Source organism: Rattus norvegicus, chromosome 2 (assembly GCF_021556685.1).
Source record: "Rattus norvegicus strain SHRSP/BbbUtx chromosome 2, alternate assembly SHRSP_T2T, whole genome shotgun sequence".
NCBI classification, from domain to species: Eukaryota; Metazoa; Chordata; class Mammalia; order Rodentia; family Muridae; genus Rattus; species Rattus norvegicus.
The window spans coordinates 125,002,953-125,020,848 of NC_141535.1; the positions used below are offsets into that span (position 1 = coordinate 125,002,953).

General features: G+C 39.2%; 1 protein-coding gene across 2 annotated transcripts in view; it reads left to right on the top strand.

The window, feature by feature from the left end:
* The window catches only part of Hspa4l (heat shock protein family A (Hsp70) member 4 like), a 52,681-nt gene that overhangs the window by 10,216 nt on the left and 24,569 nt on the right, over positions 1–17,896 (top strand). For both annotated transcript variants that reach the window (NM_001106428.2, XM_087619315.1), the window contains exons 5-7: positions 7,736–7,858; positions 10,917–11,016; positions 11,328–11,461. In NM_001106428.2, the coding sequence (NP_001099898.2) occupies positions 7,736–7,858; positions 10,917–11,016; positions 11,328–11,461 (357 nt within the window). The remainder of the gene's footprint in view (positions 1–7,735; positions 7,859–10,916; positions 11,017–11,327; positions 11,462–17,896) is intronic.

Consider the following 17,896-nt stretch of genomic DNA (forward strand, 5'->3'; position numbering starts at 1 on the left):
CTATTGTAACGTCAAGTGTAACTTTCTTTGTCCAGGCTCAATACATAGTACATCTATCCTAGCTGATTTATCGTCAGCTGGACACAAGTTGTAGTTTTTGGGGAAGGGGAACTCTAGATTGAAGAAATGCCTCAAGTATTTCCTACAAGCACCTCTGTAATACATCTTCTTAGTTATAGGAGTGGAGGGCCCAGCCTGTTGTGCTGGTGCCACCCATGGACAGATTGGGGTCCTGGGATGTATAAGAAAATAAGCTGTGCAAGCCATGAGGAGCAAGCCAGTAAACAGTGCTCCTCAGTGGCCTGTATCAGCTCCTGCCTCCAAGTTTCTGCTCTGACTTCCCTGAAGGATGGACTACACTGTAAACTAAGTAAGCTCCTTCCCCCCAAGTTGGGTTAGTCATAGTATCTGATGACAGCAGTAGAAACCCCAACTAGGACAATGCCTGAGAAATAGGTTTGTAGTACTTTTAATGAATGCAAAAACATTCTAGCTTAGATACTAACTTTTGAAATTTGTATTAATTGTTTGAAAGAAGAAATGACCATCACTGAAAGAACTCCATTAAATGGAAACCTCATGGAAATAAAGGCAGAGGCATGAGTGCCTTCGAAGAGAACACCCCAGAGTATTATAACTGCCAGCAGTTTTTCAAGGTTACAAGGACCTTGTAATATTTCTAAGTACTAAAGCAAACTTTCTTCTGACATATAGATTCTGGATTTTCAAGTGTATTCTAGACACTTAAAGTAGAAAATGGTCAACACACACTAGTGAGATACTTCAAAGCTCAGTCAGTGTATGACCCACAATTCCATTCCTCCCTAACCTGAAAGTGTTGAAAATATGTACACAAAGTCCCTGTAGATCAATATTCATAACATTAATAGTATAATTTATAATGACAAAGTTACTATACTTGTATGTCCATCATGAGTTAGATAGGGGAAATATATCTATACAGCAGAATAATATGCAACTATAGAAAGAAAGGCCTGAAATGCACTACAGCATATATGAGCTTTAAATACATGCTAAGTAAAGGAACCCCAGCACAAAAGTCCACATGATTTAGTATGCATCTTTTTATTTGCAATATTATCCAGAATACAGTGCATCCATATGGGCAGGAAGTAGTAGGTTAGTGACTGCTAAAGGCTGGGGAGAAGTGGGAAAGGGATGTACAGCTAACTCTATGAGGAGATTTTTGGAGTGCTGATGAAAACATTCTCCAAGTAGACAGAATCTTTTAAAAAAAAACCAACTATTTAATTCACCTAATGTAAGCCTATGTTCTTTACTTCTAGATCCCCAGAATGCACCTGTATTCCATGACACTAATCTTTGGAAGAGTTCAGGAGAATGTTCTCAAGCTTAGCAATGTACTTAGATACATATATCAATATGACAATTCTGTAACTAACCCCCTTAAAGTATACCCTCTGGAACTTTATGCTATGGGACTAAATCTCCCTGTAGCAACTTTTAATAATTCTAAACTGAAGGGGTTGGGGATTTAGCTCAGTGGTAGAACGCTTGTCTAGCAAGCGCAAGGACCTGGGTTCGGTCCCCAGCTCCGAAAAAAAAAGAAAAGAAAAAAAAATAATTCTAAACTGGATGTGTCTGTGCTGTGGATGTGCCTACATTTCCAGTTTTAGAAGAGGATTCTGACTAGAGTAGATGTCAGATTTTAGTAAGGAGAGAGAAGTTGCTCAGATAAGTCAGGGATGCCCCTGAGAGGTTAAAGACATAAATGTTGAAGGCATGCTTTGGTATAATTTGTGGGTTAGAGATTGCCATGTAGACCTGGATAACTGAGCTGTGCTAGCAGCAGTAACTAAAATGGAAAACCAAAGTCACATATTGTTTAGGTTTGTAAGGTTCTGGTAAATGACCACCTAGAAATCTTACTTATTATAGGTTACAATTTAAGATTGTTAAAATATTCTGCTTTTATTTTTTAAAATAAAACAGAAGGGTGGAGGATTAATTTAGCTCAGTTTTCAAGTGCTTGTCTAATAAGCACAAGGACCCGAGTTTGCTTCCCAACACTAGAAAAGAAAAGCACACATGTACACATATGCAAAATAGATTGCAATTTGTGAATGGTCTGGGGAAGACTGCTTTTTAGAGAAAACTAACTTTTGAGTAATAGAAGATTGCATATTAGCAAACCACTGAACTGAGAACGGGACCCCCATTGAAGGAATCAGAGAAAGGACTGGAAGAGCTTGAAGGGGCTCGAGACCCCAAAAGTACAACAATGTCAAGCAACCAGAGCTTCCAGGGACTAAGCCACTACCTAAAGACTATACATGGACTGACCCTGGACTCTGACCCCATAGGTAGCAATGAATATCCTAGTAAGAGCACCAGTGGAAGGGGAAGCCCTGGGTCCTGCTAAGACTGAACCCCCAGTGAACGTGATTGTTGGGGGGAGGGGGACAATGGGGGGAGGGTGGGGAGGGGAACACCCATAAAGAAGGGGAGGGGGAGGGGCTAGAGGGATGTTGGCCTGGAAACTGGGAAAGGGAATAACAATTGTAATGTAAATAAGAAATACCCAGTTTAATAAAGATGGAAGAAAAAAAGGTTGCGTATTCATAGCATGTGTCTGAAGGTAAAGGGCTTTAAACTATAAAATAGTTTAAAGAGTCAGTCCGGTGATCCACTTCTCCATCTTGGAAGCTGAGTATTGCTAGGCAGCCCTGTGTATTTCATCCCCTTTTTTCAAATGAATGGGAGATTCATTTGAATGGACTTGATGCTCATGTCCTCTAACCTTCAAATTCCCTTATACAATGAGTACTGTGCACCACACCTGCCAGTTACTGTAAAACTGGGCTGCTTGATTCGCTCTCTTACTCAGTGTTACCACCCAACTTTATTTTTTAGTTTTTAATTTATGTTTTAATTTTATGTGCCTTGGTGTTTTTGCTTACACGTGTGTCTGTATGAAAGTGTCAGATCCTCTGGAACTGGAGTTATAGACAGCTCTGAGTTACCATGTAGGTGCTAAGAATTGAATCATGATCCTCTGGAAGAGCAGCCAGTGCTCATAAATACTGAGCCATCTCTCTAGCCCCAAACCCCCTCATTTTAAAGGCAGCAGTTCAATAGCATTTGTACTTAATTATTTCTACATGGACTGGAAAAAGTAGTTCAAAAATCATTTGTTTCATTAGATATATGCATATTTTGACATATTGATATATGTATCTAAGTACATTGCTAAGCTTGAGAACATTCTCCTGAACTCTTCCAAAGATTAGTGTCATGGAATACAGGTGCATTCTGGGGATCTAGAAGTAAAGAACATAGGCTTACATTAGGTGAATTAAATAGTTGGGTTGCTTTTTTTTTTTAAAGATGTATTTATTTATACACTGTAGCTGTCTTCAGACACACCAAAAGAGGGCATCAGATCTCGTTACAGATGGGTGTGAGTCACCATGTGGTTGCTGGGATTTGAACTCAGGACCTCTGGAAGAGTAGTTAGTGCTCTTAACCACCGAGCTATCTCTCCAGCCCCTAAATAGTTGTTTTATGATCTTCATATGTTCTTACGTTTTAGGTTCTTCATGTCACTTTGTGTTGTATTTTATGTCATGTGTGTTGGTGTTTTGCCTTGAGTTTGTCTGTGTCATGCCTGTTGCCTTCACAGGCCAGATTTCCTGGAACTAGAGTCATAGATGCCTGTGAGGTGCCCTGTGGTGGCCTCAGGAAGAGCAGTCCTTGCACTCACCTGCTGAGCCACCTCTCCAACCCTGTTCTGGGTTGCTTTTAAATGTGTCATAAAGGGTGAATCACAGGTTCCTTACTCAAGTTTATCTTATATTCCTAAATATAACACAGTTAGACAATAAAGTATAGCAGACCTGGTCTCCACTAATTTTAAATTTTATACCTAATCCATGCTTACCCCTAGGAACTTTGGTGTAATACATGTTAAGTGTTCTTTTTTTAATTGGATATTTAAATGTTATCTGCTTCCCTGATTTCCCCTCCAAAACCCCCTATTCCATCCCCTCACCCCGCTTCTATGACAGTGCCCCCTCACCCACCCACCTACTCCCTCCCACCTCCCTGCCCTGGCATTCCCCTAGCCGGGGATGGGAGGGTGGGGTATCAAGCTTTCATAGGACCAAGGGCCTCCCATTGATGCCCTCTGCTACATATGCAGCTGGAGCCATGGGTCCCTACATGTGTATTCTTTGGTTGGTGGTTTAATTCCTGGGAGCTCTGGAGTGCTGATATTGTTGTTCTTATGGGGTTGCAAACATCTTCAGTTCCTTCAGTCCTTTCTCTTAACTCTTCCATTGGGTAGCCTGTGATCAGTCCAATGGTTGGCAGCTAGCATTTGCCTCTCTGTATTTGTCATGCTCTGGCAGAGCCGCTCAGGAGACAGCTATATCAGGTTCCTGTCAGCAAGCACTTCTTGACATCAGCAATAGTGTCTGGGTTTGGTATCTGTATATGGGCTAGATCCCCAGGTGGGGCAGTCTCTGAATGGCTTTTTCTTCAGTCCCTGTTCCACACTTTGTCTCCATATTTCCTTTAGACAAGAACAATTCTGGGCTAAAATTTGGGAGATAAATGGGTGGTCCCATTCCCCCAATCAGGGGCCTTGCCTAACCTCTTGATATGGTCTCTAAAGGTTTCCCCTCCCCTTTGTGGGGTATTTCAGCTAACCTCATCCCCACTGGGTCCTGGGAGCCTCTTGCTTTCCTGGCATCTGGGACTTACTGGTGGCTACACCCAGTTCACCATCCCCCATTGCCACACACCTCTGTTCAATTTCATGACCCTCTGGATATCATCCCCTTCTCCCATACCTGATCCTGCTCCCCTATCCCCTTCTCCCTCCTCTATTCCTCCAAAGTCCTTCCCATCCTCTACATCCGGTGAGTATTTTGTTCCCCCTTCTAAGAAGGACTGAAGCATCCACACTTTGGTCTTCTTTCTTCTTGAGCTTCATGTGGTCTATAAATTGTATCTTGGGTATTCTAAGTTTTTGGGATAATATCTACTTATTAGTGAGTGCATAACATCCATGTTCTTTTGTGACTGGGTTACCTCACTCAGAATGGTATTTTCTAGCTCCATCCATTTGCCTAAGAAGTTCATGAAGTCATTGTTTTTGATAGCTGAGTAATACTCCATTATGTAGATGTACCATAGTTTCTGTATCCATTCCTTTGTTGAAGGGCATCTGGGATCTTTCCAGCTTCTGGCTATTATAAATAAGGCTGCTATGAACATAGTGGAGCATATGTCTTTGTTATATGTTGGGTCATCTTTTGAGTATATGAGGCAAATGCTAGCAGCAAAGCATTGAGAACGGGGTCCCCATTGGAGGAATTAGAGAAAGGATTGAAGGAGCTGAAGGGGCTTGCGACCCCCATAAGAACAACAATACCAACCAATCAGAGCTCCCAGGGATTAAATCACCATTCAAAGAATACACATGGATAGACCCATGGCTCCAGGTGCATATGTAGCAGAGGATGGCCTTGTTGAGCACCAATGGGAAGAAAAGCCCTTGGTCCTGTCAGGGTGGGGAGGTAGAAAGGGGAGGTGGTTGGGGAGGGGGAACACCCTTATAGAAGAAGGGAGGAGGATGGAATAGGGAGCTTATGGATGGGAAACCAGGAAAGGGAATAACATTTGAAATGTAAATAAAAAATATCCAATAAAAAATAGCAGAGAGAGAGAGAGAGAGAGAGAGAGAGAGAGAGAGAGAGAGAGAGTGTGTGTGTTAGTTCATCTTGGTGGATTTTTCCTTTTACGAGTATGAAATGTCCTTCCTTACCTTTTTTGATAACTTTTAATTGAAAGTCAATTTTATTCAATATTAGAATGGCTACTCCAGCTTGTTTCTTGGGACTAATTGCTTGGAAAATTTTTTGCAGCCTTTTACTCTGAGATAGTGTCTGTCTTTCTCACTGAGGTACATTTCCTATATGCAGCAAAATGCTGGGTCCTGCTTATTCATCCAATCTATGTCTTTTTATTGGGGAATTTAGTCCATTGATATTAAAAGATATTAAGGAAAAGTGATTGTTGCTTTCTGTTACTTTTGTTGTTAGAGGTGGAATTATGTTTGTGTGGCTATCTTCTTTTGGGTTTGTTGAAAGATGATTGTTTTCTTTCTTTTTCTAGGGTGTAGTTTCCCTCCTTGTATTGGAGTTTTCCATCTATTATTCTTTGGATTCTTTGGATTTGTGGAAAGATATTGTGAAAATTTGGTTTTGTCATGGAATATCTTGGTTTCTCCATCTGTGTTAATTGAGAGTTTTGCTGGATACAGTAGCCTAGGCTGGTATTTGTGTTCTCTTAGGGTCTGTATGGCATCTCTCCAGGATCTTCTGACTTTCATAGTCTCTGGTGAGAAGTCTGGTGTAATTCTTATAGGTCTACCTTTATATGTTACTTGACCTTTTTCCCTTACTGCTTTTAATATTCTTTCTTTGTTTTGTGTATTTGGTGTTTTAACTATTATGTGATGGGAGGAATTTCTTTCCTGGTCCAATCTATTTGGAGTTCTGTAGGCTTCTTGTATGTTTATGGGTCTCTATTTCTTTAGGTTAGGGAGTTTTCTTCTATAATTTTGTTGAAGATATTTATTGACCCTTTAGGTTGGGAGTCTTCACTCTCTTCTATACCTGTTATCCTTAGGTTTGATCTTCTTTTTTTTTTTTTTTTTTTTGGTTCTTTTTTTTCGGAGCTGGGGACCGAACCCAGGGCCTTGCGCTTCCTAGGTAAGCGCTCTACCACTGAGCTAAATCCCCAGCCCCAGGTTTGATCTTCTTATTGTGTCCTGGATTTCCTGGATGTTTTGGGCTAGGAGCTTTTTGCATTTTACCTTATCTATGATGGTTGTGTTGATGTTTTCTACGGTATCTTCTGCCCCTGAGATTCTCTCTTCTATCTCTTGTATTCTGTTGGTGATGCTTGTATCTATGGCTCCTTGTCTCTTCCTTTGGTGTTCTATATCCAGGGTTGTCTCCCTTTGTGCTTTCTTTATTGTTTCTATTTCCATTTTTAAATCTTGGATGGTTCAATTCCATCACCTGTTTGGTTGTGTTTTCCTGTAATTCTTTGAGAGATTTTGTGTTTCTGCTTTAAGGGCTTCTAATTGTTTGCCTGTGTTGTCCTGTATTTCTTTAAGAGAGTTATTTATGTCCTTCCTAAAGTCCTCTAACGTCATCTTGCTTTTCTCGTCTGTTGGGGTATCCAGCACTTGCTGTGGTGAAAGGACTGGGTTCTGGTGATGCCGAGTAGCATTGCTTAGTTTCTTGTGCTTGCTTCTAGCCATCTGGTTTTCCCTGGTGTTAGTTGGTCTTGCTGTCTCTTCCTATAGTCTGTTCCTCCTGTGAACCTGTGGTCTTAGGTGTGTCAGCACTCCTGGGAGGCCAGTTCTTTCTGGGCGGGATTTAGGTCCAGAGTGCTTTGCCACAGGGTTAGCTCTGAGGCACAAAGGAATTTTATCTCTCTTCTTCATTATTTATGTCACACTTGGAAATGAATGATGCAAATTAATGATTTTAAGGACAAGGACCTAAGAGGTCCCTTCAAGGTAGTGTACTTATTTGTGTTTAGCTAAAAGTAGGAGGTGTGCTCAGTGTTGCTAGTTACTGTCTGTAAGGAACGAACTGGTTTCCACGGTGGCATGACACATAAGAGCATATGCTGGATGAGTAGGTGACTCTTAGCATGTCAATCTTGGTTGTAGGTGCGGTACCTGGAAGAAGAGCGGCCCTTTGCAATTGAGCAAGTCACTGGGATGTTGCTGGCTAAGCTTAAAGAGACCTCAGAAAATGCCCTGAAGAAGCCAGTGGCTGACTGTGTGATCTCGGTGAGCAGCAGTGCATTGATGTCAATAAGAAAAGAGTTCTCTTTGTAATTTCTCCCTTTGGCCAGAAAATAACTTATATTGCCATTTCTTTGTTAAATGCTACCTTGTTTGGTAAAGTTTAGAACTGGCTTTCCTATTAAGTCAGTTCTGATAATCAGCAAACCTTCAAAGACCAGTGTGTTTTATTATTTTAGTGGCTGCTGCCACTGCCATGTGTAAGAGTCTTCCTAAGGGACAAGTGAGAAATCTTAGGCGGAAAAGGACTTACCACCAAGACAGAGGGCCTGAGTTTGATCCCTAGAATGTGTGTGGTAAAAGAAGAGACCTAATTCCTGAGGGCTGCCCTCTAACTTCTGCCTAAGTACCTTCTCTCACATATGTACATACACAAGTCTATACAAAGATATACACTAAATGGATGCAACTTTTTAAAAACTGTTTAAAAGATAATCTTCCTAAATAGCATTTAATTTCCCAACTTTAAATACATTTAGGGAGCAAATTAAAAATTCAAAAGTTAGAGATGTGAGATTACAGATAGGAATTTGAAGTTATAGATATTCTGTCTCAGGAAAAAACAGATATTTAAGAATTTGTTTTTAAGAACCTTAATAAAATATTTATCTGCCTTAGCTCATCTCTTGAAACCTCATTGAATAACGTTAGCTACTTTTTAACTTACATGTTTTAATTTAATGTAAATATATTAAAGTTGGCTGCATAAGTTGAGTTTCATATCAGAAAAAAGAATTATATTATGAACTGTTCAGTAAACTTAATCATCATATACTCTCATTATTTGAATTTAATGGGAAGGAAATGTTACGGCTCAGTATTTTACTTAGTAACCATTTATAAATAGCAGATAACAGTGTTTACCATTGACTATGCTCTGTAGTAGTTTTATGTGTAATTTAGTAAACCTCAGAGATTTCCCCTTAAGGGTAGACTACTACATCCTGGTTTTCATATTGAAAAAATGTAAGTCATTTCCAAGAGCGTGCTTGCAGTGTTACCACTTTAAATATGTTTAAGAATGTACAGGTGTCCTAAGGTCTGTCTGTCATAACTGTAAACATTATGAGGACAGTTCTAGTCTTTGAGTTACTATATCTAACTCAAAAACACACATTTTGTAAATTATCCCACGAATATTATGTGAATCATATATATTCATTCATTTATAGATTTTTAGGAGAAGAATAGTATCCAGGACAAACAAAATGTACATCAAACACAACCCCACCTAAATAGAGACTGCTGATTTAAAACTTAACAGTTGCACTGAGCATGATGGCATATGCCTTTAATCCCAGGACTTGGGAGGCAGAGGCTGGCAAATCTCCAAGTTAAAGGCCAGCCTGATCTATATAGTAAGTTCCAGGATTATGAATGAAACCTGTCTAAATAAATAAAAGACAACAGCAAACAAATTGCTTAAGTTGGGGGAGATAGGATGTCTCAGTGAGTAAAGGCACTTGCCACTCAAACCAGATGCCATGTATCCAGCCCTCTGAACCCATATGAAGGTAGAAGGAGAGAATTGCTTCTACAAGTTGTCCTCTGACCTCTGTACACATGCTGTAGTATTGTACAATCCCTATATAAACACATCGTAAAGAAAGAAACAGTGAACTGGGTACTGTAACTTATACCAACAATCCCAGCAATCTGAGGTTGTCAAGGTATTGAGTATTTTGTACCTTGATGTATTCAATAATTATTTTTTTAATTTTGGGCTAAATCAATGCATTTCTTATCTTGACATAAATAAGAATAAATAAGTATATATTTTAAGGTGGGTGTTAACATTTTAGTGTAAACACAGTATTTTTGATGGCTTTAAAATAACTTCCTGTAATATATTTTTTCTCCTTGGAAAACCATTTTAAACACTTGGATTTCATCTTAGTTGTATATACATTTCCCAGAAGTGAAATTATGCAGTGTATAGCATTTTTTGTTATGTGTATGTGCACCTGATGTCTGTGTGTGCCATGTGTGTGTTATGCCATAGATGTCAGAAGAGGGACTTCTTTGTTGGAACTGGAGTTACAGGAAATTCTGCCTGATCTGGGTACTGAGAACAGGACCCTAGGACTCTTCAGTAACATGTGCTTTTAACCAATGAGCCATCTCTCCAGCCCCTGCATATCTTTTTTAACATAATATACTATTTCATGACATAGAGATTAGCTGATCTTAGTGACATAGGATTCTACTATATGGATATATTATATTAGATATATCTAATCTTATTTTAGTATAGTCTTAGGGTTTCAATTTTCCATTATTAAAGGTAAACTAGTATTTTGTTTCATAAATTAACTTACATTGGTTTTTTGTTTGTTTGTTTGTTTGTTTATTTTAAATGGGTTCTTACTATGTAGTCCTGGATGACCTGAAATTCATTGGCCTCAAACTCATAGAGATCCTCTTGTCTCTGCATCCCAAATGCAGGGATTAAAGGTGTGTACCATTATGCCTAGGACTATTTTAATAGTCTAATATATTAGTCAAGTTTTCAGTATGGTATCAAAATAATGGAGACAGCCTACCTGTATAACAAAACTAGTTTATTTAGCTCATAATTTTGAAGGATGAATATTAATAATGGACAATTCTATTAGTTTGTCCTGTAGTGAGAACATTACAGCATCATTGGTAAGAATATGTAAGAAGGTCAGACACAAAAATCCAGACACACAGAAATGGAGTCCATCACCCCTTTGTAGAGGATAGCCCTCAGTTTATTTAAGCATCTACTAGTCTGTCTCCACAAGGTCCATGCTGAAGGAGCAGCACACGAGCCTTAGGTCCAGTAGTCTAAAGCACAGTAACCAGATTAACACTGGTTCCTCAAGGCAAACAGACCTGTGGTCCTGCCATACTAATCATAGTTGTGTTCATACTCCAAATCCGATCTGTGTGGTATAGAAAGTATCCAATCTAAGAATCCACACTAGCATTTTATGTTGCTTTATAGTCACATGTTTTCATGTAGTTGCTATTAAGTCTGTTACACTGAGAAGCAGTAACTTCCGACTGTTCTTACCAGATCCCGAGCTTTTTCACCGATGCAGAGAGAAGATCTGTGATGGCCGCAGCCCAGGTTGCAGGCCTAAACTGTCTGAGGCTGATGAATGAAACCACTGCAGGTCAGTGATGGCTATCTAAAAAACATTAGCATTTTTCTCTCTACTGATTTTAAAACTCTTGCATTATTTACAATATGTTGTTTTGGAATTCAGAATTTTGAACTCATATTTGAACTTGAAGAATGGTTACTGCTGTAACTCTTTACAGATGAGTCAGGAAAATAAAACACTAAGCAGTTTATGAAAAGTTTACGTAGGTTGAATCTATATTTTACTGTACTGTGTAATTAGAGTACAATGCAAAAATGACTTTTCTTTGTCTTGTTGTCCAAAGCTATACAACGTTTAACCTAATATTTGGTCTCACACAGTTGCGCTGGCATATGGAATTTATAAGCAAGATCTTCCCTCATTAGATGAGAAGCCAAGGAATGTTGTGTTTATCGACATGGGGCATTCTGCCTATCAGGTCTCTGTTTGTGCTTTTAACAAAGGAAAACTTAAAGTAAGTGGCTTGGTTACTTTCTGTCTATGACTTTGATGAGTAAGAGTGCACAGTCTGTAAGACCTTAACAAGTGGGCTAAAGTCTTACTCTGCACAGGACCCAAGTTCAGTTTCTAGCACCTTGATGTGGTCCACACCACCAGGAACTCTAGTTGGAGATCTGACGCCTTCTGATTTCTGAGGATACTGGGTATGCACATGGTGCACAAACATACATATAGACAAAACACTCATACATAAAAATCTAAACATTCTCATTATGTATATTCTTATATACATATCAACAAAAACAGCAACAACAAAAGAATGGCACTCATCAATTTCTTAACTTTCCTTGACTAAGATGAAAACTTTCTAGAAACTGCTTTTTTTTTTTTTAAATGAACCCTGGCGCTTCTCAAGTATGAATAAAGGAGAGGGTTTCAGGAGCATAGGTAACTCAGTGGCAGCTGCGCCACTGTAAAGCCCACAAGCAGTGTGATGACTCAGAGAGGCTGCATCCCTGCATCCTTCTGCTTCAGAGATTTGTAAGCTGCTAGGCCTATGGGAGGAGAGTCCCCTGGGATTTCTGTAGATGTATAATGCTTGGAATGTGTGGCCTCTATCAGTTTCTACAGCAGTGTTATATATCTCTGCTATGTTTGTGTCTGTCATCTGTCAGTGTGCATGACCTTCATGGTACTATAACAAAATCCTTATAATTAGAAAATAAAGGGAAAAGGTATTGTTGAAATTATAGGTAGTTTTGTATAAGTTGCCTTAATTCTTGGCCTCTAGTCTTAAATTTTAACTTAGTAACAAAGGTGGATTTTTCCTTTTTTTTAACTTTAAAGTCATCTATACGTTTTCATCAGTGAGTCTTATTAAATCTTATCAGTCTTATTAAGTCTGATAAATGCAATAGCCCAATGGCCCTGATTCTCAGTTTAATACACGCATTATTACATGGAAGGATGATTTTGCATTTCATGTGGGTAGCAGTGGACCCTGTGGATGTTCTGTATTCATGCAGTCTATGTGAGTCTGTGGGAAATAGCAACTTTTGTACTTGCATCCTAGTATGGTGTCCCCTCTTAGAAGAAACTACGAAGGTTCATGCCTGCAGAGGAGTGACTCCCTAATCATGGGATTATGACTTATTTCTCTCCATTTTTCTTGGGGAGAAGAGTTAGATATCCTGGAGATCTCTGACTTACTGACCTACAGACAGCTGTCCAGCTGCCAGCTCTAGTCTAGTGGGAAGGGTGTTATTTTAATCTCTTGTGTGTTTTTGTTTTACATTGTTATAAAAGTAAAGTAGGTTTTTAAAAAGATTATAATCGAAAGGCAGAAATACTGTCCTGGAAATTGACTGATTATATATAATGCTATAGATCCACTCTTTGGTCACTTTTCTTTGATGCTTTACTCTTGTCCACACTCGTAAGACTGCTCTTCGTTCTTACATTTCATTTGGGGTTCATGTATTAGAGAACCAATGAACGTAAATGAATGAAACTTTAGTTGTCACTCAGTTATTTCAGAAAGAACTGTCATAGTGTGCCATAGAGTTGTGTAACTACGCAGCAGGTAGCACAAAGCAGGGAACTGTTTGAACCAGGTACAAAACATTTGGCATCCAGTATTGACAGGATCTTTTGGTTGGCCTTTACTTTCACAATTTTAGAGGGTTTTTTGTTTGTTTTTTATTTTTTATTTTTGTTTGTGGTGGTTTGAATGCAACTGGTTCCCAATAGGTTCATATGTTTAAATACATGGTCTTCAGTTGGTGAAAATGTTTGGGAAGGATTAAGAATTGTTGGAGGAGGTTTGTCAATTGAGGTTTCAAAAACCTGTCATTCCCAATTCATGTTCTCTCCTCCAAACCCCCACCTCTTCTCCCTCCCTCATATTTGTTTGTGAATCAGAATCTAAGTTCTTACCTGTTCCTGGCTGCCTGCTGCCAAGGTCCCAGAGATATGGTGGCCATGGGCTTTAGCCCCAAATTAGACATCATCTACATTTTCTTGGCCCCAGTGTTTAATCACAGCAATAGAGAAGTAACTAAGACAGAGGTCGGTACCAAGAGTGAACTTGCCAGGGGCAGCCTTTCTTTCAAGATATTTAGGCTTGTTGTATAATAAGACTTTTACCTATTTAAGTCTAAGTTACTTTGCTACTGTAGCTGAGCTGCCTGAGTCCCTCTGAGACCAGAAACTCCGGTCTCTGGCATTTAGTACCTCATCAAAACACAGCAGGGGATTAAGTTGCTAGAGCCTTTTCTGTTTCATGGAGATGCCTCTTGCTTGTTGGGCTAAGGGGAAGTTTGAAGTAGTAAACTTCTTTTGAACCGGGAGAAGAGAATCACACAGAGGAAAAACCTTTACACAAGCAAATATGGATTAAACTCACATAAATTCATATACAGATTCATGCATACACATTTTTTTAAATCTCCATTCGAACCAGCTGGGTCCAGCTTTCATGCTATCTCATAATTACATACTTTTACACCACACATCCACACTTACATATGTATATGGAGCAAAAGTGCCAGTGGATGAAGAATGAGCCCCAGTAGGTTTACTGCATAAAGAAAAGACTTCTACCCTTTTATTGCTAAATGAATTAAACTAAGTCTATAAGAAGAAAGCTTTGTTCTCTTTAGTAAGACTAAGCCTGCCTTGCTGTAAAGAAAAGACCTATTCTGTCCCATAGTAAGGAGAAGCCTGCCTGTTCCTGCTTTTTTTCCTTTTCCCTTAACATTCTGCATATTGCTCTCCTAGTATTTTAAGTTTCCTTATAGTTTCTAAGTTATTCCACTCTTCATTCTCCTTCTAATCTTGCTCTCTCCTCCTGCTCAGATGTCACAATAATACTCTTGCTCTCAATGTCATTACTTCCAATACTGTGCCTTTACTTCTAATTTCTTCTTGAGTTCTGACTAAAAAGTACTGTCTTGAGTTCTAAAAAATTCTCATCAGTTCAGTTCTATAAGGTGTTCTATCTAAAAATGGTGTCCTCAGCTCTGTTCCCATTTCCTCTCTATGTCCTCAGCACTTATACATCTTGTAGAACATACAATCACATGGTAAAAAGTTTACATATAAATCCAAATCATAAATAAGTTTACAACAGATAATGTTTACATACATATCCATTAGGAGTAATATGTCTAAACATCCATCAACTGTCATCAACTTTGCAGGTTCATGGAGAGTTAAAAGCATTAACTTATGTGACCAATATATTAGTGAAGTTTTGTATAGATAAACCCAGTCAATATTTTATCTTCTGTCCTAGCACCTATAATAAATCCTAGTTCCCTTTTTACAACCTTTGGTTAATGGTTTTACAGTCTCTTAGAATGTTCTGTAAGGTGCAGAAAGCCTGCTTACTATCTCAGAACCAATTAACTCATGACACTAAAGACTGGAAGAGTTCTCATTACAGTTTTGACTATCACAAAGTATAAAATAGCTGTGCTATTAAAAGAGCTTAATGACTATAAACTTAAGAATTCTTATAAGATCATCATTAAGGATTAAGAAATCATCTATTTGTCTATATAACATCACTACAAGACAGTACATCTTTGTTGTTCTGCAGAGATCTGCTCAAAAGAATGCGCTAATACCTAGTGATTGTTATATATGTTTAATAATAACAAGAGAAGCATATTAATAGCAGGAATCTTTCCTAAAATGAATTTCTCCTGTGTTTTGCCTATTGGAGCTCCATCATAGATTTTTAATCCAAGGGAGCATCTCAGGAAGATCAGGAAGAAGATTTTAGCTTCTCCTATGATGGCTCCTGACATGAACTGTTGACTGTGGCAAGCCTGATCAAGTTTATTTTGGAGGAATGTAGACTTTGGGACTTTGGGCTAGAAATTCTATTGAATCCTATAAGCATGGGAACTTGAAAGATAGCTGAGCTATGTGGACTATGAAGGCTAACCCAAGAAGATCCGGAGGAAACAATTTTAAGAAGTTAGCTAGAAGACTAGTACAACCCATTTGGAAATCAGTCTGGAGGATCCTCAGAAAATTGGACATTGAACTACCTGAGGATCCAGCTATACCTCTCTTGGGCACATACCCAAAAGATGTCCCAACATATAACAAAGACATGTGCTCCACTATGTTCATAGCAGCCTTATTTATAATAGCCAGAAGTTGGAAAGAACCCAGATGCCCTTCAACAGAGGAATGGATACAGAAAATGTGGTACATCTATACAATGGAAAACTACTCAGCTATCAAAAACAATGACTTTATGAAATTCATAGGCAAGTGGGTGGAACTGGAAAATATCATCCTGAGTGAGGTAACCCAATCACAGAAAAACACACATGGTATGCACTCATTGATAAGTGGCTATTAGCCCAAATGCTTGAATTACCCTAGATGCCTAGAACAAATGAAACTCAAGACGGATGATCAAAATGTGAATGCTTCACTCCTTTAAAAGGGGAACAAGAATACCCTTGGCAGGGAATAGAGAGGCAAAGTTTAAAACAGAGGCAGAAAGAAGACCCATTCAGAGCCTGCCCCACATGTGGCCCATACATATACAGCCACCCAATTAGACAAGATGGATGAAGCAATGAAGTGCAGGCTGACAGGAGCCGGATGTAGATCTCTCTCGAGAGACACAGCCAGAATACAGCAAATACAGAGGCAAATTCCATCATTAAACCTCTGAACTGAGAACGGGACCCCCGTTGAAGGAATCAGAGAAAGGACTGGAAGAGCTTGAAGGGGCTGGAGACCCCATATGAACAACAGTGCCAAGCAACTAGAGCTTCCAGGGACTAAGCCACTACCCAAAGACTATATACATGGACTGACCCTGGACTCTGACCTCATAGGTAGCAATGAATAGCCTAGTAAGAGCACCAGTGGAAGGGGAAGACCTTGGTCCTGCCAAGACTGAACTCCCAGTGAACATGATTGTTGGGGGGAGGGTGGTAATGGGGGGAGGATGGGGATGGGAACACCCATACAGAAGGGGAGGGGGAGGGGCTGGGGGGATATTGGACCAGAAACCCGGAAAGGGAATAACAATCGAAATGTAAATAAGAAATATCCAAGTTGGAGGGGAAGCCCATATAGAAGGGGATGGGGAGGGGTTAGGGGGATGTTGGCCTGGAAACTGGGAAGGGGAATAGCAATCGAAATGTAAATAAGAAATACTCAAGTTAATAAAGATTAAAAAAAAGATCCAAGTTAATAAAGAAGTTGGCTAGAGACCATTTTCTTAAGATATTTTGGCAAAGAACATGGCTGCTTTTTGTCCTTGTTCTAATAATCTCTTGGAGGCCAAATTGAAGAATTCTAGACTAATTTAATTGGTGGAAGAGATTTCAAAACAACCTAATATTGACTCTGTTGCTTGGTTATTAGTAATCACTCTATGCAGGACTACAATGAAAAAGAGCAGTTGGGTGAAAAGATATATAAAATGAATAGTTTGAAGGGAAGATTACCAGAAAATGTTCATGTTGGAGCCCAGGCTTGTGCTGAAGAAGATAAAATGATCAAGGAGATGTCTGATCAGAAATGAAACAAAGGCAGTGGTGCCCTCTGAGCAAGGTGCCACCCATCTAATTCTGTAACTTGTGAAAAGAGAGAACTAAAGGAATTTTAATTTTGTCTGCCTTAAAAGCAACTACTAAGGAGAACTTATTAAAATTTAATTGAAGAAGAAGGCAGGGCCATGCTCTACCCCAAGCAAGCAGATGAATTTTGTAGCTGTGGTTCTGGCTTTAAAGTCACGAAGGAAGCCACACCTTTAATCCTAGCATAAAATGAGGCAGAGGCAGATAGATCTCTATGAATTTGAGGCCAGTCTGATCTACTTAGGATTTCTAGAACCACTAAGTCTTTATGGAAAAACCCTCTCTCAAAAAGAAAGGAAAATAAAAAATTAGAGTCATGAAGGATGCATAAGAAAAAGGACTGCTGACTCTTCCTACAGTTGAAGAAAAGCACCAAGACCAGGAATATAGCAGGGGAGCCTACATGGAGACCCTGATGGTCATCGCATGAAGCTATGCAAGTAAAGCCTGGTTGCTCTAGAGACCCCAAAATATTGAAGATGCCAGAGCTGTGGGATATGTGCTGGAGAGAGCTTCATGCAGAGTTGAACCACCCTAAGAGAAGTATGTTGTACACAGCAAAGCTGAAAAAGGGGAGCTGTCTATGTGTTTTCACATACAGACACAATTTGGTGATTGCCTTCGTGTGTTTTGATCTTGCTTTTGCCCAATGTTTCCTCACTATGTCCCCCTTTTGGAATGGTAAAAATATATTTTGTCCCACTGTTTGTTAAAAGTATGTAATTTGCTATTTGATTTTTATTTTACAGGAGGCTATAATTGAAGAGACTTTAGATTTTTAAACAATAGGAATTTTGATGTTTGATTAAATGCATTTTGCATTATGATATGGT